The sequence below is a fragment of the Pestalotiopsis fici genome (assembly GCF_000516985.1).
Source record: "Pestalotiopsis fici W106-1 unplaced genomic scaffold PFICI_Scf_8, whole genome shotgun sequence".
Lineage (NCBI taxonomy): Eukaryota > Fungi > Ascomycota > Sordariomycetes > Amphisphaeriales > Sporocadaceae > Pestalotiopsis > Pestalotiopsis fici.
The window spans coordinates 2,471,437-2,495,345 of NW_006917098.1; the positions used below are offsets into that span (position 1 = coordinate 2,471,437).

The 23,909-nt window shown below is 50.8% G+C and overlaps 6 protein-coding genes across 6 annotated transcripts; 4 read left to right on the forward strand and 2 right to left on the reverse strand.

Moving 5' to 3' along the window:
* Positions 1-110: 110 nt before the first annotated feature.
* Positions 111-2,112, forward strand: PFICI_11418 (uncharacterized protein; the record flags this gene model as incomplete). The annotated part of the gene is made up of 2 exons (XM_007839999.1): positions 111-492; positions 692-2,112. The coding sequence occupies 2 exons, from the start codon at positions 111-113 to the stop codon at positions 2,110-2,112; spliced, it is 1,803 nt and encodes a 600-aa protein (XP_007838190.1).
* A 7,623-nt stretch (positions 2,113-9,735) lies between these two features.
* PFICI_11419 (uncharacterized protein) lies at positions 9,736-10,944 on the forward strand (the record flags this gene model as incomplete). Its single annotated transcript, XM_007840000.1, has 4 exons — positions 9,736-9,825; positions 9,930-10,199; positions 10,256-10,312; positions 10,369-10,944. The coding sequence occupies 4 exons, from the start codon at positions 9,736-9,738 to the stop codon at positions 10,942-10,944; spliced, it is 993 nt and encodes a 330-aa protein (XP_007838191.1).
* An 875-nt stretch (positions 10,945-11,819) lies between these two features.
* Positions 11,820-14,746, reverse strand: PFICI_11420 (Ribonucleoside-diphosphate reductase large chain; the record flags this gene model as incomplete). The annotated part of the gene is made up of 4 exons (XM_007840001.1): positions 11,820-11,863; positions 11,930-14,441; positions 14,509-14,666; positions 14,728-14,746. The coding sequence occupies 4 exons, from the start codon at positions 14,744-14,746 to the stop codon at positions 11,820-11,822; spliced, it is 2,733 nt and encodes a 910-aa protein (XP_007838192.1).
* Positions 14,747-16,154: 1,408 nt separating this feature from the next.
* Positions 16,155-17,503, forward strand: PFICI_11421 (uncharacterized protein; the record flags this gene model as incomplete). The annotated part of the gene is made up of 2 exons (XM_007840002.1): positions 16,155-16,232; positions 16,301-17,503. 2 exons carry the CDS (start codon positions 16,155-16,157, stop codon positions 17,501-17,503), a joined length of 1,281 nt encoding a protein of 426 aa, XP_007838193.1.
* A 197-nt stretch (positions 17,504-17,700) lies between these two features.
* On the reverse strand, positions 17,701-19,299 carry PFICI_11422 (uncharacterized protein; the record flags this gene model as incomplete). The annotated part of the gene is made up of 1 exon (XM_007840003.1): positions 17,701-19,299. One exon carries the CDS (start codon positions 19,297-19,299, stop codon positions 17,701-17,703), a length of 1,599 nt encoding a protein of 532 aa, XP_007838194.1.
* Positions 19,300-22,921: 3,622 nt separating this feature from the next.
* Positions 22,922-23,278, forward strand: PFICI_11423 (uncharacterized protein; the record flags this gene model as incomplete). The annotated part of the gene is made up of 1 exon (XM_007840004.1): positions 22,922-23,278. One exon carries the CDS (start codon positions 22,922-22,924, stop codon positions 23,276-23,278), a length of 357 nt encoding a protein of 118 aa, XP_007838195.1.
* Positions 23,279-23,909: the final 631 nt, after the last annotated feature.

The window sequence follows — 23,909 nt, forward strand, 5'->3', positions numbered from 1 at the left end:
GTTTTTGTTTTTCCCCTTCTTGCATTACCTTACATTACATGAACATTAATGCGACCTACCCCTGAACTTATAGGATGATGAGATTATGCATCGTCCTCTCTACATAAACCATGGGCCCTGCCAGAAAGACGGCGACCAACACCTCCGCCGGCAGCAGCAGCAGCAATCATAACACCGCCGCAGCAGCTGCCACGGCCACGGCCACGGCGGCCACGACCCATCATCCCGATAATAGTAGTAGTCACAATACCAACGCTTCGGCATCCACTTCCGATCCCATTCTCCCCTCTTCCGCCCCCGGTCGTACCCACTCGCACGCCCGGGGCCTGTCCGTAAGCCACGATGTCGCCGACTCTCCCGCCGAGTCCCAGGCCTCACCGGACGATGGTGCTGCCCCCGAGGACCAGCGCACCAAGAAGCGCAAGGGAGGTCCCGGCTCGAGGGGAGTCGCCAACCTGACTCCAGAGCAATTGGCCAAGAAGCGCGCCAATGGTACGTTGAACCCCGTGGTTGTCGTTCCTTTTGCTTGTTCTTGCGTACTCGTCTTCGCCAAGGTGGACTTGTTGCCGCAGCACCCAACTGGTGCTTTGCAGCCGCCTTTCTTGGCGGGACGCAATTACTCTTCAGTTCCCACAAATCGAGAAGAACGCGAGGAGAAACTGTGAAAGCTGACACTCGACGCTCTCCTCAGACCGAGAAGCTCAGCGAGCTATTCGCGAGCGTACTAAGCACACCATCGAGAACCTGGAGAACAAGATCACGGAATTGACGTCTCAGCAACCTTACCAGGAGCTCCAGGCTGTGCTCAGGAAGAAGGAAGCTGTCGAGCAGGAGCTTCTCGATGTCAAGAATAGGATGGCGTCAATAATGTCCTTGATACAGCCCATCCTTGGCTCTCAGCAGGGCGTATATGCTTCTCCGGGGCCTTCATTTCTACCAGCCCAGCCCTCTGCCACTGGGCCGGTCAGTACAGGGACTGGCGCTGCCTCAACGCCACCCAGCGCAGCTTCGCCAAACTCGGCAGCAACAACGACATGGCAGCACCCAGCGCCGCAGAGTGCCGGCTCATCGACTCAGACGAGTCCGCACTTTGACCAAGCCAGAATGATCACTCAGCAACGGCATAATTCCCTGCATGCTTTGGATCTTGGTCCCGGAGGCGAGCAGCTCAAGCTCAATTTCCTCCTCGATGGATTGACCATGCCTGGAAGTCGAATGCAGGCAGGAGATGGCGGTGCTCAGGATGCGCCTGGGTACCCGCACATGCCACTGAAGCATGACTGGAATGGCTTCGCCCAGGCCGGCCAACGCTCTGAGAGCTACAATCAAAGCTCCGGTTCCTTGCCTCATAGTACACAGCATCATGCCACCTTTGCTTCCGGGCAAACCGGCCTGCCGTCCGCTCAAGGCAATGATTCTTGGATTGGCGTCCAGGCGCCCATCAACAATTGCGGTCCGACATGTCCACTGGACAGTCTTCTTCTCGACTTTCTCAAGGAGCGAAGACAGCTGGCAGCCGAAGGTGTTCCAACCCAGGAGCTTGTAGGGCCGCGATATCCTAGTGTCAAGTCGCTGCTCAATCCCCAACAGAGCCAGCAGTCACATCCTGTATCGCAAGTCTTTACAGATATTCTCCGCGCCTTCCCGGGCATTAGCAAATTACCCGAGAAGGTAGCTGTACTCTATGTCATGTTCCTAATCATGAGGTGGCAGATATCACCCACGCGGGAGAACTTTGACCGTCTGCCGACTTGGTGTATACCAACGCATTCTCAAATTGCAGTGCAGCACCCGGCTTGGGTTGACCATCTCCCATTCACCGAGATGCGAGAGGAGATAGCAAAGTCGTTTCGATATGCTCCCGCAGCGCAGGTCGAGTTTCCCTTTGACGATTTCTTCGTTCCCTTTACAAATACCTTGTCGTTGAATTGGCCGTACGAGGAAACAGACGTGCTTATTGAGAATCCCGACGGGGAGCTGCTGATAAATCCCGTCTTTGAGACACACATGAAGAGGCTGGACAACTGGACGCTTGGCGACCAGTTTGATCGAACCTTTCCTCAGCTACGTGGGACATATAAGCTGAAGAAGAGCTCCGAAGCAAATCAATGAGAGCCTGCTCGCGCTCCCCGACAGCAACAGTGGTGAGCATGCGGTCGACAGGGGACGTCTGTCATGTCTCACTCGTACGCAAGTCGGATGGCCCACCACCTTTATTAAGAACAAACACGTGGGTCGATTTTCTCACGTTCTAGAGAAAGAGGTGTCGGATCAACGTCATCGCATACCGGGGTATTTAAATAAGACCAGGGGCAGAAATAGGCTCTTTAGAGCTGGACAATTGAAAAATCACCGCTTTGGTATGGAAGATTTGCATCAACACGACGGCGCTCAGTGTTCGGCTCCGAGTCGCTCGCTATTTCTGCTTGGAGATTTCCCACTGTTAAAAAAAAAAGGTCTAGACGGGACGGTTTCACATGGGTCGGAGGCCACATCGAAACAAACAAAAAAGGCGTAAGGTACAGACAGATCTTATATTACTGTTTTGTTCATATGCGTGTATACGAGAAACGCGTTGCGGGCCATGGATCGTCTTCTAGGTACATATATATGGGCAGTACCTCACAAACAGGCGAAAGTAATCAGAAAAAAAGGCGGGAAGGGGGCCTTGGAAAGCAATCAGGACTCATAGGCAGTGGTTATTTGTTTTTGTAGAGCTCAGATAACTCTGGCGTAACGGCGGGTATCTCTTGGATATGGGTAGAGGCGTGGAATGACAACTGTCCATGATTCCAGGCTTTACCCAACTTATGGTTTCACGAGATGAAAAAAGAGTGTCATGTTTCACAACTGCTTACTCTCAAATGTCGAAATCTAAAAGTCTTGGACAGATTCTACTAATGTCTCGGGCCAATAACGGCTGTTAACGACCAAATCTCAGGCAAACCATTCTACTTCTACCTCTTCTTGTGGAGAGTACAGATTGAGATTGGTGGAAAGAAAGAATTCCATGTTCTGAGATGCGGGTCATCCCATTCCTCGTCTCATGAATGTTGAATCGGCTTTTCTGAGTGGAGGAAGAAACATGTTGCCCATGATATAACAAAAAGGTATCTGGCTCGTGTAGGGATGGACACTCGTGTCCGTACGAATATAATTGGTTTTTGTGTATAGGTGATTTGAATCGATGGGCTACCATTTTATTTTTATTCCAAAAGAAGAGACGATCTATTGACCCTGGACATTGAATGCGAAGAATATGCAATGGCGCTGGAATGAAGCCGAGAATCTGTCTCGTTGCATATTGTGACGCAACATAGAGTCCAATCTCCTCGCTTATCAAACGTGGAGATGAATTGTCTTTACTCACCTCATGGGTAGGCGAGACTGATGCAGTGTTTATAATTAAGATTGAATCTACATTTGGTAGAAAACACTCTTCAAGAGTCCCAATCTTCAAGATATTTAGCCCAGGGTCGGCCATCAGAGTACAATTCACATGCATTCTAGCTCTCTCTATAGCTTATCGATTTTCAAAATACTCCCTCATTCGCCGTGTATTCATGCTGAGGGGTCATATTGACAGAGTGGTACGTAGACAATGCCTTGGCGGGTGTATGACATATCCTTGACAAGTGATAGCCTCAATCCTCGCTTTTCGCTCTGCACGATCATTATCTAGGTCACGTTCCGGCTCGAGGACTCGTCAGTGGCCCAAGTGTATATCAATCATCTAGAGCGGCATCTCTCTCCCAGGTACATCTGGGGGGGAGCGATCATCATGAGTCTCTCGTGGATGACCGTCAGCGTCTCTTTGAGAGCAAAGGTTACGGAATGATAAACCAGTACGTGTAATTATGATGATATTGACTTGATGGGAGGAATGTGCGCAAAGCTAGCCAAATTGTATGGTCCCGTCGGCATCCCTTGATGGGCCTTTCCTTTAACCTGTAGCGTTTGATCGAGCCTCGCGTCCTACATGTTGGAGTTTTGTTGTGAATGACGCTCTTTGGACCGAGTGTGATATATATGGTGTCACTACGAGCGATGGAAGAAAAAGGAAGAACAAAAACGCTTAGAAGCCGACGAAGAAACGCCATGTCTTTCTCGTATCCATTGGCATACTTGACAGCTTTGCTCAGTCATGAATATTCTTGGGAGAATTGAAACTTCAGAAGAACTAAACTGCTCCAGGGCGTCTTGATGAAGATCCAAATATCACCATCGTCATGGTTTTAGTCCTCACCGTATTCCGGGTCAGCCGAAGATAACGTTTTGTTTTTGAATTACTTCATCATGGAGAATGAAATAAAAATGAACCCCCACTGGAATTGTCCAGCGTCGGAAAATATTTTTTTTTCGTCGAGATATAAAAAAATTTAATTCGTACTTTTGATGCCTGGTTACAACCGCCAGAACAGAATTGACACCAAAGCACAACGTCGTCGCTCGCTAGTGTGCCAATAGTGTGGCAGCGGCATCACCAATAGTGCCGGCACTTTCAGCTGCTTGTCGAGCTTGTGCAGAAGGGGGAAAAAAAAAAAGGAAAAAGAACGGAAAGAAAACGTCCCAATGCTTTGAGACATAACGTCATTAGAGAGAGGCTGATGAGCTAAGGGAGTTTTTCCCGGTCAAATAGCATGGACTCATTTTTCCGGCGTGTAAAACTTTTTCGATACTTGCACCAAAGACTGAAAACAGTCGAATACAGCCGAGAAAGATGAGGAACAGCCACAAGCACAAATTACACGTGTGGTTTAGAAAGAGGGGTGAGTGTAAGTGACACGAAAGAAAAGCCACAGCCCATTGGTTTTTGTCCCTCTCTCTCTTTGCAACAGCCGCGGGCAGATCCGAAACTCTCAATCAAGTAATGTAAGTATACGCAGCATGGCGTACGGTAACAAATCAAACTTTCCCCTGCAGGCGGGAATGTTGCACGTGGGGAGATTTTTGGCGCGTGCTTGTCGTTTCACCTTGCGCGTACACAACTCGTATATGTAAGTGACTGGGCCACGATGTTGCATGTTGAGGAAATTGTTCGGAAACGGGCAGAAGTCGGTCTGCAAAAGGTCACCCTCCCAATTGGAGGCTGCATTTGCTTCAAGATTGCCATTCCCCCAGCTGTAACGACCCTCGGCTTACTCCTGGGTGATTCTTGTCACTGAAAGCCTCATTGCTGTTATGGAAGGCCCCTGTCTGCTGACCGTCTACAAGAGTGTGCGTTTCATTTCCTGGGTCCTTTGCTGGCCGTACACAATTGCGTGGTTGTGGACTGAATGCACAAACACAACAGTCCAGATTTCTTGTACTCGATTGATCATGGTAGGGCTTGTCGGACATAGCGCCACAGTTGGAGGACGTGATGCGGCGAGGAGAATGCCTCTCGAGTATTAGGCATGCACGATGGGTTGATTGTCTTTGGGCCAAAGGTGTGTAATTAGATAATTTATCGTGCTGTGTTCCTCCTGTACCATGCGCTGACTTAGGGCAAGTATTGCTGCTTTCTTCCATTCCTTTGACTTGCAGAGAAACATGATTTCTGAAAAGTGCTATACCTTTCTTTCCATTCTGTCGGAGCGTGGGTATATCGTGGGGCCAAAAACTGGCAAGACACGTACTTTCAAAGAAAAGCCAGTTGATTCTAGACAGGATCGTCAAGCTGAGCTACAAGCTGTCTGACATGTAAACTTGATCTCATAGATTGTCTGAAGCGGTGACAAGAGAATGTCTCGGGAGTTGGTGTGAATTGCCCTCAGGGGTGAAGCCATTGAGCAGCAGGTATCACAAAGTTGCCCGGCAACAAAACCATCAACGCTGAGATTCACCCAGTCTACTGATGCAACCTTATTTTGGCCTGTGGGGGCCGTGTCGTCACCTCCAGTCGGCGAAGGGTGCCGATTCGCTGAGCTTCTGTGACTATGCACCAAGCTACCACTGACGCTACTGGTTAAGCTTGAAAGGCATCGTTGAGAGAGAGGGAACCGATCGGTAGACAAGAGATGCTTGGAGAAAGACTTTTTCAGCTGGGCTGGGGCCCGTTCAGAGGCCGAGGCTACGATCGACATGCCCGTTGCGAAGCTATTGGAGCTACGAACTGTCAAGAATCTGCAGCTGTTATCAATCATCGTGAGATATCACGTCCCTTAGTATCAAGCACAGGCTTGAGCTCATAAATTCCGCTGAGGATCCCGAGTCGGCGGACAAGTGGAGCCAGAACCGGCGAATCCTTTTGGTGGGTCGAAAGTTGGAGAATGGAACCGGAAGTCGGATCATTCGCTGGTCATAGCAATGCCTGCTGTCGCCTGTCCGATCATGAAAGAAAAGAATCGGTGTCGGTATGACATCAATTTGACGATGCTGCGATGAGCTCTGTTTGCATGGATATTCCGAGCCACATGTATTGTATTTGGGAAGAGCTTTGCTCATGACTTGAGCAAACCTTTTGTTGTTCGTGCTGCCGAGATACTCTGGATGATATCGCATCGAGGTAATGGCCAGGACTGGACAAGAAAATTTGGTACGCGCGCTCTTGTTGGTCAGATCGATAATAGATCCACAGGCGCGCGCAGGCGCGCAGAACATCCAATGCGGAAATCTGAAAATCTGACAGGCCCCTTGGCCCCTGGCAACTTGGCCTGGAGGTTGGCAGATAGGTAGGTAGTATTTGCCCAAGTTGTGGCGCTTGGTAGCTTGGCCTGAATCTGAAACTCTCGACAGTCAATTGGCATCGACTCTATCGCCTTGCCGTCCTAATCAAACTTTAACCAGAGACCGGCCCTGGACAATTGAATGGCTTGGTTACCTGTTTTCTTCGAGTACCGTCCATGGAACATCACAGAGCCCCAGCCATCAGCCATCTGTTCTTTGCATCGTATACGCCAGGATATGAAGAACTAGATGTCATACTGGAAGATGAGAGTACAATCAGAGCCTTGATGTGAATGTTGGCGCTGTTGAATATCGTCGTTGCGCCTCATGGGCTGATGCGGTAGTATACTACTAGGCTGCGGAAAATACCCTTGTGTGGATTCTGGACCGTACGACATGGGGACAGGCAGGGTGGGTACCTTGCCTGTACTATGTAATCAAGCAAATGCACCTACAGGAACGAAGCATGATGTTACATGTTTGGCATGTCATTGTTGTTGCCCAATTCCTGCTTTTCGCTGCCATGAAGCTCTCTTTGCCAAATGTGCCTTTTTCTTTTTCTTTTTTTTCTTTTTTTTTTGGCGGGGTCCGTCTCAGCACGGACTGACAAAAACGATCAAGACCCAACGATCGGATTCCGTTCTGATGCAAGGCTTTGAGTTCGCCATATGCTACAGATCGACTGTGCATTTTGTCGGCGAGAGATGTGGTCATGGAGAGTCAATAGTCGGTTGTCGTTGTTCGTAGCCCAGCGATCCGCGTTGCTTTCAGCATGCATCTAGTATAGTTGACAGCGCGCTATCAGGGCCCGGTCCAGTGGCGCGCTGACCTGACTTACTCTCAGCTGAGGGTAGGTAATGTATTCACTGCCCCTCCGGAGGCCTGTGAAACAACATCGACCTAAACAGTACCGCCGCGGTAATTGTGCTAGCGAGCAGCCTCCGCGTACAGTAGTAGTGTTAGTGTGTAGGACTCTAGACTCTACCTTCATGTTCTTGGAGCAAGAAGAGCCTGCCTGGAAGTGGCGGTAGAGACTTGTTGTCTAGGTGCGCACTGGTAAGCGGACTACCCGAGAGGTCGGCTAGGAAATGAAGTAAAGTGTAACTCCTTGGGCTTGTGATGTAATAGGTGGCACAGAGCGGCTAGTAGCCTAACCAAAGTGCGAGAAAGACCACGGCATTCATATTTCACGACAGGTGCTTGCCCGCGCTGTGTATTATGAGCCCATCGGCAATGCATTCTACTGGAGGTGGTTGGTTGTTACTTGGAAATGACTGAGCTTTCCGTCGTGGTATCTAATTATCTTCTCTCGGCCCCTTTCTGAACATTTCCCCAGAGGAATGAGTAAATAAATGCTCTCACAATTCAATTGAAACGTGGAAAGGCATTGTGAATCAATTGTGTATGTTGTTGCAGTAGGTACGAACTCGGAAAAAGAATTGCTGAATGGTCACAGAAAGTAGCAACTAGAACCGTCAACCATTGCTTGGCTGCAGTGAATAATGACCATGCCGAATACCGTGGTTCTGATGCTGCACGTGGGAGGTGGTCGGTTGGTCATTGCTGCCAGGCCAGGGAATTCGGCACAAGCGAAGAATATTCCTTTGAGATTGCAGACTCTTGTTGATATCATGGCCAAATAAACAGGGCCTTTGGGAACTCTGGTACTTTGACTAGGTAGACTAACCCAGCGCCGGTTAGATAGCAGATTGCCAAGAGAAATGCTCGATCTCCAGCTCCCCCACAAACGATTTGCAGCGATGAGCTCACTCATAGACATGCGCTGGCATAGTCGGCTGGCGGGGCGGGCCAGGCCCTGGCTTAGCTCAATTCCTGGTGTGCCGAGAAACAAGGAACAGGCAGTGCCTTAGCTAATAGAGGTGCAGCTAATCGACGTTCTATCCAAGTTTTGCCAAGGGGAGGGAGAGCGGAGGAGGTTGGCACCTGCATGGACAACTAACTAAGTACCTGCCATGGGTAACGCAGGTAACCAGTCGAATGGTCCGACTAGAGCATAGCACAGAAGGGAAGGGAAGAGGAAAAAAAAAATACTGGCCCGATCACATCGTCAAACAAGGCCTGCTTAACCAGGGCTCTGGGGGAGATTTCCATGTATGACACGGATTCACAGAAACCTAGCCACAGCAGATAGCAGTAGCAAGCCTTTGGGTCTAACTAGTTCCACCCGTTCCCAGGTATCCTCTCATCGTCCGTCTGTCTGTCTGCCTCTTTAGCCAAATCTCTCATATTTAATGAGTCCCGGCTGTCCTCCCAAGATAGGTTTGTGTCTTGTCTGATTTGATCTACTGCAGCATACAACTTACACCAATCCTCCTCCCCTTTCTCCTTCTTCAAGCCTTCATCTCAAACAACCCGTGTCAATTCCACAAGATCAATCTTAGCCGTTGCATCTAATCATCTACTCTTCGGTAAGTGAAACAAGTCGTCGAGAGGAAGAGCCTTCAGTCCTGTCAGCTGCCCTGTTGTCATGGCGTCGTTTCGTTCTTTCCATTGTGTCCTTGGAATGAATTGGGTTTGATAGGTGGGCGGAGGAGGTAGTATAAACCTCGCCTAACCGCCCGGATCCCCCTACCTTTTTCCAACCGCTGCCGCCTGTGCCCCACGCCGAGGACTCGTCCCCATCATTATTCTATACATGATACCTTCCGCAACACTCGTTATTGCCTGGTCTGGTGCACGACAAGTCGGACGCTCTTTCCGAGTTGCAACACGAAACCAATTGCCTCTGATTGAGCCTTCCCCGGTGTCAATTCCCAGCAATTGGGCAGCACAAGCCTAGCAAACTGAAAGAAATACTTTCCCCCTTCCCCTCCAGTCCGACCAAGCAAACCCCCGTTTGTCCTTTTTCCATACAACAAACAAACAACCCACTACAGCAGAAACACATCTCATTCACAAATCACACCAGCAAACATCAACACATAAACAAGACACGCAAGACACGCCTTTCCGCGCATCGTCACATTTTTGCACGCTTTTTTGAGCATCATATTCGTTCAAAACTCAGACTTCTTACATTTTCTTGCAGACAATCAGGTCCAACCTACACCAAATCAATCCATCAAGATGAAGACTTCTACCATCCTCCTCGGCGCCTCGGCTGCTGTCCTGGCTGCTGCTCAGACCGACTTCCCTAACGGTTTCCCCCAGTGTGGTGTAAGTATTTGGCTTCCCAATTGGTTTTGATTTGATACTTGGAGTCGCGTCGGACCACTGCTGTGGTCACGATCTGACGCTGTGGTATCAACTCATACATCCAGCTCATTTTGGAAACCGTGGAAACTGACAAGCTCTCTTTTCAGATCACTTGTATCACAAATATGCTTGCAAAGTCCGGCAGCGAGTTCAACTGCAGCGCCTCGGATCTTCAGTGCCTCTGCTCCAACGTCAACTTCCTGTACGGAGTTAGAGACTGTGCAGACCAGGCTTGCTCGAGCTCCAGCGAGGCCGATCTCGTCAAGCAGGTTGGAGTCAACTACTGTGCCAATGCTGGTATCGCTGTCTCCGGTATCTCTGTTGACAGCACTCTGGTGAGTATCTGCTAGGCAATCTTGCTTGACCTTGATACTAATCATCCATTTCACAGCCTGCCACCGTTTCCGCTACGACCACTGTCGTCGCCGACGCCGGTGCCGCTACCACTGTAAGATATCATCATTATTTAACGTAATCGATGACTTTGCTGACTCTTTATTGCAGGGAGCTGATTCTACTACTGCTTCTGGCACTGATGCTACCAGTGCTGCCAGTGCTGCTAGCTCTGCCGTCTCCACTGTCTTCAGCGAGTCGACTGACAGTGCTGGCTCCGTGACCTCCATTGCCGTCTCGACCGTCTTCTCTGAGGCTGCCGCTGCTGTCTCGACTGTCTTCTCCGAGTCTACTGACAGCGCTGGATCTGTCACCTCCGTAGCTGTCTCGACCATCACCTCTGATGCCTCAGCCGCTGGCAGCGCTGTTTCTACTGTCTTCTCCGAGTCCACTGACAGCGCTGGTTCCGTCACCTCTATCGCCGTATCGACTGTTTCTGCCAGCGAGGTCGAGTCCACTAGCACTGGCACCACCACTGGAACTGATGTCAACACTGTTTCCAACGAGAGCACTACCTTGACTGCCACCTCGACCCACACTGGCACCACCCTGTCCACGAGCACCTCGACCCAGACTGGTGAGGGCTCTGCCAGCAGCAGCAGCTCTTCGGGTTTCGCTGCTCAGCAGACTGTCGGCCCAGTTGGTCTCATCGCCGCTGCCGGTATGGGTCTCGCCCTGATGATCTAACCTGGGTGTGAACAAACTGGAGGGTCGATGCTCTCTTAAAGAAAAAAACAAGTTTCAAGTTTTTTTTTTACCGGCTGTCACGACGTAATGGATCATGTATAAAATGAAGGGAGGTCATAGTTGACCACTAATGCTGCATTGAGATACCCATTCCCAGGGGCAATGGAGTTGGCTTTTGCCATTTTAGGTAATTAATACATAGTGTATTTTCTCATACGCTACTTATGTGTCTTTGTGATTGTCCATGCTTTGTCAAACAAACATCTCTGGTATTGCAAGGAAATGTTGCGTATATTGGCGACCCGTTGAGGCAAACCGACCAGACGTGTCTACAATAATGTAATTAGTCTGTGCCGTTAACACTCGACGTTGCCCGTCGTACACGAGAGGATATGAGAGGGGCGAAATCACCGAAGATTGCAAGGATGGATGTAAAGCCTCCATGAGATTGCTGCTTTGCGGCCAATGCCTGTCTAGCCAAGGTAACAGGTCCATTGAAACCGTGACTAGAAGATGATGTGTTCTTTTATCAAAAATATTTTTTATTTGCTCTCGCCCTCTCAATACAGGGTAAACTGTTTGCAGGGTTGATGAGAACTGTAATATGCAGGAAAAATATGTATCGAAACAAGACAGAACCGATGTGCGCCCTTTAGTGCCGCAAAAAAAAACCAAAAAAAAACCAAATCGTTCCCATAATACATGTTTGCAGTTCCCTACCACTGTATGTCGGCGGTATTCCTGCTTGATATTACCCGTGAGCAACAGGTATAAGATAGTAATATCAAGAGCCCCCCATCATATTATAACCATCATCAGGCCCAGCTCGTGTCATCATCATCACTTAATCAGAACCTTCGAGTCAAGAAAACACCTTAACCACTGCACATGAGGCAGGATTCGGGGTTCTCAATGCTGCCTGCAATCAATTGTGAGTAGGTTGGTCTAAACATGGGGGGAAATAAAAGTAAAATGGGCGACTTACAAGCCAAGACGGCCTCATTGTAGATATCGAATTCGCGCTCCTTGCTGACCTTGTCAGAGTCCTCTGACTGCGACGGTGTCTGCTTGGTCTCGACAGCCGGGTCCGGGAGCTCCTCAATCTTATTGGGAGTCTCGACCGGCTCAGTAGGCAGGGCCTTGGGGCTCTCGCCCTCATCCTGGTCGGCCTTGAAAGGCACTTGCTTCATGGGGGAGGGAGCAACCTTGGCCGTGGGAGGTGGGGTGGTGCTGGGTGTAGGAACACCATGGGGGCTGCTGGCCGTGAGGTTTGTGTTGGAGTTCTCACGGTACATGGGCCGGGGAACAGCTGCTGCTGCCGAGGACGAGTAGCTGCCGGCGGGGGCAACACGCTTCTTCAGAGCAGCGGGCTTCATGGCCTGACTCTCCTGAACCTTGAGAGCTTCCTGGTCCACAGTGAACTGGATAGGGGCGGCGGCAGCCTGAGTTCTCAGGTAGTACATTCCAGTCTTGAGACCAAGCTTCCAGCCAGCAAAGTGCATGGAAGTGATCTTACCCATGGTGGGCTCACGCATGTGAATGTTGAGAGACTGGGACTGGTCAATGAAGGCACCACGGTCGGCCGCCATTTGGACGACAGTACGCTGAGAGATTTCCCAGACGGTCTTGTACAGAGCCTTGATGTCAGCAGGGATGCTGGGAATGTTCTGAATGGAGCCCGACTCAGCAATGATGCGGTTCTTCATGCTGTCAGACCACAGTCCGAGCTCAACGAGATCCTTGAGCAACCAGGGGTTGACAACCTGGAATTCACCAGCCAACACACGACGGGAGTAGATGTTGGAGGTGTAAGGCTCGAAGCACTCGTTGTTGCCCAGAATCTGCGAGGTAGATGCAGTAGGCATGGGAGCCAACAGCAAACTGTTGCGGACACCATGTTGCTTGATCTGGGCCTTGAGGCTTTCCCAGTCCCAGAGATCAGTGGGGGTAACATCCTTCCACATGTCATACTGAAGGATGCCTTGGGAGACAGGCGAACCCTCGTAGGTGGAGTAGGGGCCCTGCTCCTTGGCAATGTTCATCGAGGCAGTGAGGGCGGCGTGGTAGATGGTCTCAAAGATCTGCGTGTTGAGCTGCCTTGCCTCGGGCGACTCAAAGGGCATGCGGAGAGCCAGGAATGCGTCGGCAAGACCCTGGACACCAACACCAATGGGGCGGTGGCGCATGTTGCTGTTGCGAGCCTCCTGAACGGGGTAGTGGTTCACATCAATGATCTTGTTCAGGTTGCGGACAACGACCTGAGTAACTTCGTGCAGCTTCTGGAAATCGTAAGTGCCCGAGTTGTAGTCGACGAAAGCGGGCAGAGCCAGCGACGCAAGGTTGCAGACGGCGACCTCATCGGGCGCCGAGTACTCGATAATCTCAGTGCACAGATTGGAGCTGCGGATGGTTCCGAGGTTCTTCTGGTTGCTCTTACGGTTGGCATGGTCCTTGTAGAGCATGAAGGGGTTGCCAGTCTCGGTCTGGGCCTCGAGAATAGCATACCAAAGCTTCTGGGCCCTGATCGTCTTACGGCCACGGCCCTCAGCCTCGTACTTCTCGTACAGGGCCTCGAACTCCTCGCCATAGCAGTCGGCGAGACCAGGGCACTCGTTGGGGCACATGAGAGTCCAGTCACCGTTCTTCTCAACACGCTTCATGAAGAGATCAGGAATCCAGAGGGCAAGGAACAAATCACGGGCACGGACTTCCTCCTTTCCGTGGTTCTTGCGCAGGTCAAGGAACTCAAAGACATCCGAGTGCCATGGCTCGAGGTAGATGGCAAAGGCACCAGGGCGCTTGTTGCCTCCCTGGTCGACATATCTGGCAGTGTTGTTGAAGACACGGAGCATGGGCACGATACCGTTGGAGGTTCCGTTGGTTCCGGCAATGTAGGATCCGGTGGCGCGGATGCGGTGGGCGTTGAGACCAATTCCACCGGCCATTTTAGAAATCATGGCGCAAGTCTTGAGCGTGTCATAGATTCCCTCAATACTGTCATCCTTCATGTCCACCAGGAAGCACGAGGAGAGCTGGGCCTGAGGAGTGCCGGCATTGAAGAGGGTTGGGGAAGCGTGGGTGAAGAACTTTTGAGACATGTAGTTGTAGGTCTCAATCACCTTCTCGACATCATCGCCCCAGATACCGACAGCAACACGCATGATCATGTGCTGTGGCCTCTCGGCGATCTTGCCGTTGATCTTCAAGAGGTAGGATCGCTCCAGGGTTTTGAAGCCAAAATATTGGTAGTTGAAGTCTCGATCGTAGACAATGGCCGAGTCCAGCTCTTCCTTGTGCTTCATGACAAATTCGTATGTCTCCTTGGCAATCATGGGCGAGGCCTTCTGGTTCTTGGGGTTGACATAGTGATACAAATCACTGACAACTGACGACCATTGCTTCTTGGTCTGCTTGTGGAGGTTGGATACAGCAATACGTGCTGCGAGAATGGCATAGTCTGGGTGGGTGACGGTCATGTACGCGGCGGTCTCGGCAGCCTGTCGGGAGAAGAGTTTGTTAGCATGATTGTCAACATGGATGATTCGTCAGGATCCTGAAACTCACGAGATCGTCAAGCTGTGCTGTTGTCACACCTCCGTAGACACCGGAGATGACCTTTTGTGTAATAGCAACGGGGTCGACATGGTCGGCATCAAGACCGTAACATAGCCTCGAGACACGGGCTGTGATCTTGTCGAATTGAACGCGCTCTTGGCGTCCATCTAGATTTTATGAATTAGATTCTGCAGCCTTGATCACGACGAGGACTAGAGAGATACATACCACGCTTCTTGACATACATGTTCAAGGTCGGATGGTGTTCTTGACACCGGGGAAAGGGAGGGTATCAGTGGGGGGGTTTGAAGATGCAGTGGTACTCAGAAACCACGACAACAAGAAAAAGCAAAGATTGAAAAGTGGCTCTCTCTGTCGTCAGGAGAAGAAGAAGAAGACACGATTGAAAGACGCGACAGGCTATACTGGAGAGCCCCTGCGTGTCAAGAAGTCGTGATCAGTCGTGGATGATGGTGAATGGAAGATGCAGATAATAGCGTGCAGCAACGGAGACTGTAGAAGTTTATAAAGTCGCGGGTGAGACGCGACTTGCAGCACGTAACTAGCGTGTTTTTGAGACGCGGTACGGCCAGGACTATTACTATGAGAGAAAAATATTGAACTGAGCCCGGACTCAATTAATCAGCTGGGGGCATTGATCAGTTAGGAAGTGCATTTCTAAGGGCTGGGATCTGGGTTATGAAATCCTGGCAGTGTGTGTCCGTCAGTCAGACAGAGACGCGTTTAGCTGCATCTAGCGTGGATCAGCGCGGGGGAATTGATTTTAATGGGTTTTCTTTGCCGCCAGGTTCGCGCCCCGAGTCAAACCCCACGACCATCCGAATCTTCTGCAGTCTGGCTCACAGCAGCAAGAAACACGTTCGTATGACTGTAAATTATAATTGAGACACATGTATCAAGCATGAACCAAAACAGATCTGTTGATGTTTTCTTTTCCCCCCTCTTTGTCTCATGGCACATTACTTTTGCGTTTCGTTCCATGACGACGAACATGGCAACAACTTTTTGCCCCACTATCCTTAGGGCACTTAAAAGACTCCAGTGCTTTACGCGTGTCACGCGCTGTTCCTAGCTAAAAATGTGCATTTAATTGATTCCCATTAACCAAACCCAACGTTTCGGGTCTTCCGCAACACGGCAAACAAGATTAGTGTTGCTGGTTTCTTTCCCATATCTTCCCAAAAAGTCGTATATCCGAGTATCCCGAGACATTGACATTACTTTTACAATCTCTTTTCTGTCCCTGCCTGGTCAGGTCCGATTTCTGGACAGCCCCATATCGCTCGAGCCGCGTCTTGCCGCTCGAATCCCTGTCGTCACCAACACGAGAGCACGTGCTTTTCTTACAGCCCTAGACGAACATCACGGTTGCATGTACGGAGAGAGATATTGTGCCTCTTGTAAATGAGTCAGCTGTAAATGTTGATTGATGCCTGCGCCGCAACGAGCAAATTGAAGAGTCCTAGAGTCCCCTGAGTCATAGAAGTGTGGTGGTACCAAATAATTACCTCCTTGATGTCAAAGACCTTATGATTCTCGGCAGATTTGTGAAGCCACGCTCAACATACTCCAGGTGCAGTCATTTGGTTGAGCCTGGTCGCTTGTTCTCGAGACAAGTATTGCCTATATCCATCATGGCATCAGAGAACCAAACTAATGCATCTTCTCCAGAAGGTGCAGCGATCAACATGTATAATCCCCGCTACATAGATGTAGGATTTAAACCCCATTCTTTAAAACTCACATCTAAAACAAACTCGGTGCTGATGCTTGACGACAGATTGGTATCAACCTTGCCGACCCCATTTTCAGGGGCAACTACCATGGCACACAAAGGCATCCAGACGACCTGGACGCAGTCGTGTCTAGAGCACAAGAGGTCGGCTGCAGCAAGCTCATCATCACCGGCTCAGACTTCACGAGCTCGCGGCATGCATTGGATATTGCAAAGGAGTACCCTGGGACAGTATACACGACAGCTGGAATCCACCCCTGCAGCAGCGCGATATTCAGCACAGCCAATGCCCACGAGGATACCGATGGGCACACCATGCCTTGCGATCCAGATCCCACCCAGCCGATTCCGGAGGAGCACGAGCCAGACCTGGAGAAAACGTCGCGGATCATTGCCGAACTGAAGAAACTCATCGAGGATGCCCGGAGCCAGACGCCGAATGCTCTGATTGCATTAGGCGAGTTCGGTCTTGATTATGACCGTCTGCACTACTGCTCAAAGAAGATCCAGCTGCACTCCTTTGCAGCGCAGCTGGACCTGGTGCTGGCGATCAAGCCTCAGCTGCCCCTGTTTCTCCACTCGCGGGCTGCCCACCGAGACTTTGTCGATCTGCTCAAGGCCAAGTTTGGCGACAAGCTCGAAAAGCTGGAAAAGGGCGGCGTCGTGCACAGCTTCACGGGCACCATTGACGAGATGCGCGAACTGATGGACCTCGGCCTGTACATTGGCACCAACGGCTGCAGCTTCAAAACGGCCGACAACTGCGCCGTGGTCAAGGAGATCCACCTCGACCGGCTCATGCTGGAGACGGATGGGCCGTGGTGCGAGGTTCGGCCGAGCCACGAAGGGTGGAAGTACCTCATTGATTCCAAGCCGCCGACGCCGGCTCCGACCCCGGACCCCGCTGCTGCTGCTGCTGCCGCCGCCGCCGCTGTGGAGACCTCCTCCGCTCCCGCTGCTGCCCCTGCTGGTGTCAATGGCGACGCACAACAGCAACAACAGCGTAAGCCCCAAAAGCAAGTGCAAAAGTCCAAGAAACCTCAAAAGAAGGAGCCCGAAGTGCCGGAGCGATGGAAGACCGTCAAGAAGGAGAAGTGGGTTGAGGGTGCCATGGTCAAGGGCCGGAACGAGCCGTGTAGTATCGAGCGAGTTGGTAAGATTGTTGCCGGCATCAAAGGCGCCACAGTAGAAGAAGTGTGCGAGGCGGCATGGCGTAACACGGTCAAGGTGTTCGGTATAGACGATTAACACTAGAAACATTGAAAACAAATAATAGATATGCATAGACACGCTTCTTTTATATGTAGCACCTAAAAAGCATGCTTCCCTTTGTTCCGTGCATCAAGGAACTGTCCTTGGTAATATATGCAATACCCATTCTTCAGCCAAACGCCAATGTCGTCATTCCCATATAAACAGTTGCCATGTTGATTCCAACAGGTTCCTCACATGCCGGATCCTTTATAACCTCTGATTCTGCCGCCTCTGATGATTGCTGATGTTACTCCCTCCTCGCCGGTCATCCACCCGGGCATGCGCTCGCCATCAATGATGCCAGCCTCGACAAGCTTTCTGATTCCAGCAAACACGTGCGAGCCCGCGAAAGTGAGACGAATCCGCGGCTTGTGCTGCGATTCTGTGTCTGATATCCCGTCCTCGACATCTTCTTCATCCTCCTGCTCCTTGTTGAGCTCGAGATCCATGTCACTCTGCCGGCCTCTGGATCGTTTCGATCGCCGCGAGCCTGTTTCTTCCTCTTCTGCTCCTCCAACTGGCCGGGCATTACGCGTTGATAGTCCTGGGAGTGAGTCCTCGATCATCACGTCCAGGCGCTCCACGCCCTTCTCGTCTTCCATCTCTGCCGAGTTGCCGAATCGAGCCTGCGCCACTTCTTTCCTGCGCTTGGCCTCGCGGTCTTTTCGCTCCTTCTCGGGCTGGAATCCTCTTTTCAGCGTCTTTCCGCCGCCAGCAGGCGTCCTTCTATCCTCGTTAACGGAGACATCTGCCAGCGGCCGTCGCGTCGGCAGGACCGTGTTGAGCGGGGAGGCGCCGGTCGTCTGGTCGTCCTCGACGTAGATGCCCCAACCACCCTGGGCGGCGTTGGTGCGGCCGGCGCCGCGGGCGGCCAGCAAGGCCGCGAGGTTCTTGGAGACGAGATTGGTGGCGCGGAGGGCGTAGCGCTCGCGGGGCCGCGACAGCGCCTTGGGAATGCCCTCGAGCACGACCCTCCCCAGGCTGCGCGAGTCGCCCGCCGTCGTGGCGCCCGTGCTCTGCGATCGCGAAATATATATGTGCGGCGACGAGTCCGGGAAGGCTATGTAAATGGTCCGCGAGGCCTCGAAGCTGGTCGCGGGTGTGATGTTGTGGCTCCCTCCACCGCCAGGGATGCGCGACGACACGGCTAACCCCGTATTGTACGGTGATTCGAGGATGAATATGCGTAATAGTAGGAGCGGCAGATCTCTTGGGCGGTCAAAGTTGTAGTGCGCCTTGACGTCGGGCAGGACCTCGGCCTGTAGATTCTGGAGGAATGTCGAGGGGTGGAACCGAGGCACATTGAGTGTCTGCTTGTCAGGCCGCACGGGACCCTCTGCGTCTTCCTCGCTCCGCGGCATCTTGAGCGGCTCTATTTTATAAGCGGACCATTTGAGTGATGTCGGATGGTCGTTGAGATACTGGAGATCCGCCATGGCGAGCTGGTAGAGTGTCAGCCCGTGTCGCCAGTCGCCGTCGACGATGCGGTCCACGACATCGCGACGACTGCCCTTGGCGGCCTGCAAGCCCGCATAGAGAGAGCGCAACTCCTCAAGGGAGGTGGCGGGAGGATAGAAGTCGTCGTCAAATTCTCCGTCATCTTCGTCATCAGGTCGGCGGAGCAGTGGCGGGCAAAGGGTCTGGTTGTTCTCGCTGAGCCAGTCGAGTACGAGCGACAGTAGCGACGCACGCGAGAGACGGTTCAGGAGCTTGACGACGGCGGTGTTGGACGACTCGACACGCAGAGAGGATGGGAGGCGTGCTGTGGTCGGCACCGTAAGGCGCGGCATGGTCGGATCATGAGGGCATCAATGGCGGTTGTGTATGTTGCAACTCTTTTGCGACTTTGGTGTTGTGATGAAATCTATGGGGCTCAGTCACCTACGCGACGGGACGCGACGCGGGGCCCTTTTGGCCTGCGCTTGGAGTGGGCTTATGTGCACGAGTGGTTGCGCAGCTTTTCAATCAATTCAAGGGGCAGGTTTCTTCGCGAGCCCAACAAAAAGACCTGGGACTAATCATACAATGTCAATGTTCATCACATGTGTCTGTTGTGTTGCTATCACCAGCGGCTGTAGAAAGCGTGGGATCGCAGCAGTATAAGTAAACAAACAGTTTTCTTGATCGAGTATAACGACCCCACCAAGAGCCTGTGAGCTTGGCGGTCTAGCTCTCGTTCGGCCTGGACCATCTCCAAAAATAGATGTACGTAATATGCAAGCAAGCAATATGATTTACACCAAAGTTATGCAAACAGATGGAAATCACCGAGCTTTTCTGTTCCGACCTACTACGTTACCATCATCGTCTTTGCAGGAATTTTTCGAGCTTAAAAGTGACCACAATTTAGGGATGCTGGGGGGAGATCAGGGTGTCTGGTTGTTTGATTGCCGTCGTAGCTTGTCAGCTGGAATAATTTCAGTTGCCTCATTTGAAAGATATATTGCTTCTCACCATTGTCTCGTCAAGATGCAGAGTTCAAACAACTGTATCTTATGATAGTAAATTAGCAGACCTGCTTTTATGTTTTCAATTCAACTGTGGCATACATTAGTCACCGAGTTGGGCTATCCGGCAATTCGTCATCAAGCTCCAAGAGGCGGATCATACATGCCTGTATTTCAGCAGAGCGATGGCCTATATACTGTATGTTAATCTGTTACTGAATTCACTTGCCATGAAGAGTTTCCTGTGAACAATTCATTATATGTTAAAAGCCGCATATTAAAAGTAAGGGAGCATGAACTAGAAAACAATACAAGTCATTCAGCAGCACGTATTAGAGGTCTCTATGAAAATAAGAAGCATTCCACCTTAAGTTAAGTCGGTCTGCGAATATTAATTTGAAAAATCTTTTCTGCTTAACCGATATATCTATCTCTAGTATATTGAAACGTTTTGATACAAGCTAAATGGAAGTCTTCGGGGCTGTCAGTGAGCCGGACGTAATATGCTTGCTGATTTCTAATAGTATGTGGCAGTCTGCTACGGAAGACTTATTCTAATACGGTTGCTGAAGACAAGTTCTCATTAGTGCTGAGTGCATTATCAAGTCTAGTCGCAAATCTCTGTCAACTTTGTACTACCGGACAGCAAAAGCCGTCAAAACGGCAGATTTTGTGCTTACTTAGGTATGCGTCTGGCGCTGGTAGTTGACTTGATCAAAAATAGTCAGATTGAGGCCTGTGCTCAAGGCACTACTATAACTATGCTTACCAATCCATCATATTGAAACTGTTGATTTGAAATCACGCAATACAATATAACTCCTTGTCACACAACGTGATTGGGGTTTATGGCGGTGTGGACATAAGCTGGTGGGTTTTAAAGGAAGCAGTTGGCGGCCATGTTACATTAGTCTTGGGTCTCAGCGAACAAGGCACCATATAGTGTCTCTCGCCGTACATGGACTGGCTTTGGCACCATGATTCTGACCGGCTTATAGTTTCCTAGGCGGACGTGGGCTCTCTGAAAATATGTTGCCAGCGAATCATCAAACACAATCGGGCTTTGGCTGATTTTCTGATAACTAATCCCTCGGTCTTTGTTAGTTCGGTTATTTCAGACGATAGCCGAGAATGCTCACCAAAAGTTCAAAAGCCGATGGTTTTGAAAGCAAGAATACTAAGCATCAGAACAGAGGTAAGCAAAATTCCCTCGAGGTATTGCTGCTATGCAGCAGTATGCATAAAGGTTTCCTGCTTCCAGCTGCATTAGCAATTCTTTGCACTAAAATTGTATAAGAAGAATTTGTGCAATGCCAATCCCGCCTTCTGGATAACTTGGTCTGTGCATCGAGTCAAGTTGCCAAATATGGCAAGCCGGCGATTATCTCCCATGCCCAGGTCGCTTGGTTGGACCCTGCATCCACCTTGCAAGGTAGAACAAATAGAGATGAGTGGCTCCGTCATCGGCAACGTCCCAAGGGTTCAGTGCCGGCTGGCTGGTTGCAGATGCGCCTTTGTACGACACATCCGACAAGTGGGAATGACTCGAGCTAAAATTTGGATGAGGCCATCATAGATTTCCGGGATAAACGTAGGATGTGGGCATTGTCTGCGAAACCTAGGTACTGTCAAGAAAATGTGCGCCCTGGCTCGCCTGCTTGGTACTGCACTTTGGCGAGTCTGGTCTGGGTCTGCTGGTCCAAACTTCTTTTTCATCTGCACTGCGGATCGAGCGGGGGATGAGGAGGTGATTGACGCTGCAAGACGTCTTCGCTATGCACGTCATTCTCATAGCGATTTACTCTTGTGCGTCTTGTGAGGTTCACTTCCGCGGGCGGCCTACGGAATGAGTGCTCAGCCGCCACTACGGAATCAGGTTGGGTGAGAAGAGTTTAGGTACATGCCAAAGGGCATGCCCCAAAGCCAATAGTCACACACAAAAAGCCACCACCGCTTCGTGTAGTTCCAGGCGCGTGCTTATGATTTAGGTCCGAGTTATAGTCGTTTATACTAGGTAGTCAGTCCCTCAGCCTCCGCGGAAGCAATTGAATGAAAGCCTTCTGGTTTGTATTGAAATGACTTCAGAGATCTAGATTGTCTATACCATGTATGTGGTTAGTACATGTGGGCTGTTCTCGTTCGATGGCGACGATGCATAGGAATGAAAGCGGACCTCGCAGCTTTTGGTAGGTTTACGCACACTGGCACATGCTGCTGATTTGATGTGGGTAATGTATTTTCCCTGGCTTTGTCCGTCCGTAGCAGCACTCGACTCCTCCAGAGCAGCGGGTTAAGGTGCCAGGTTAGGGACGCAGTGGCTCAATTTGACCGAAAATGCCCGCAGCTAAATCTTGCGAGCGCAGTGGTGCCCAGCCAATGACAGGGCTCTGCTCCCCACACCTCCACGCGATTTCACCCACTCTGACTAATTCACAAGACTGGCAAGTGGTCAAACTGGTGCATCCCCAGCAAGTCCAGCGCAGTTTACTCGGCCTTTGCTTTTTTCCCTTTATTCAACTTACTCAATCTTAACAGACCTTCTCCCCCCATCGCAGCTCAAGAATCCGGGGAAGCGAAACGAGTCTCCTATTGTCTAGACTCTCCATTTATCGAAAGCGTCTCTCTATTATTCTAAGAGAGACGAGTCTGATTGATACCACCTCAGCAACAGACCAACGACTGCTAGGTTAGTTGGTACTGGGTCACTTTTTTTTTTTCCTTCGGCAGACCATCGGCTTTGTTTTCGCGGGGGCCCACCCATCACAAAACCTCTCACACCTGCCCGAGGGGGGAATTTGGCCAACTACATCACTATCGCCAACTGCGCAACAAAGGATTCGAAAAGAAGGGACACTGGGAGGATCGATCGCACAAGCCGACGGGCTCTTCTCGACAGCGGGAATTTGGCGGAGGAAAAAAGAAACACTTTGGTTTTCATCAGTCACATACCAAACCAAACAACAAAATGGCATCGACTCAAGCAAATGGCCGCCGCGGTGGTCAGGTCAACTTTTCCAACTTTATCCAGGACTTGAATGTTGAGGTGCCGTCGCAGAATACCTCTCCTGTGAGCGAGGATTGGGAGAAGGATCTCGCCATGTTTACCAACACCAACTTTTTCGAATGGGATCAGGCATCTGGCAATGCACCAGCAGACTTCACATTGCCTGAGCCAGAGACAAAGCCCGCCGTGGCTGCTCCACCTCCTGCTGCGGCTGCTGCTGCTGCTCCGGCTACTACTACTACAACTACTCCTCGTGAACCTGCGTCAGCCACCTCTGCAGTGGGTGATTTCGACTTCAATCTACCAGGTAAGTCATGAGGGTCTCCAAGGGTTTCTCTTGTATTGTTGTTTTCTTCTTCTCCTTCTGCTATACGCGGCGTCTCGGTCAAAATGCACCGACTTCCGAGCGCAAACATCAATATCCAAACCATATCATGTCGTTTTGTTTTCCCCCCATGTCATCAATCCAGTATCCCATGAGATTCTTTGTTGGAATTTCTCTATCTTATTCTTTTTATGACTCTTGGGCTAGTGCCTCAATTCCTCGCAAAGGCGAGCTCTGCTCAGCCAGCGCTCAGAAACTCTCAATATGGAGAGAGCCATGGGGGGGAAACCCCCCATGCGATGCATCCCATATCGCGTCAATGAGAAAAAGGGCCCATTTAGACACCCATGAAAGCGACAGTATCGCTTTACCCCACTCTGCTGTCTGTCCTCCCACGCAGGAGGTTGCAGCTGATTGGCACTCTTCCCATGGGTTGCATTTCTGCGGCCTGTCGAGGTTAGGTTGCGAGGGGGTAGCTCCTTGTCGTTTAGCGCCTGCTTATCCTGGCCTCCCAGCCAGCGGCTTACAAACTTCCAAGCCATTGCGCAATTCGACATATGGTGCCATATCCCGTGACTTGGAAAGTCTGGGGGAGCGGCCCCATCGCTGCCCCATAATGGCACC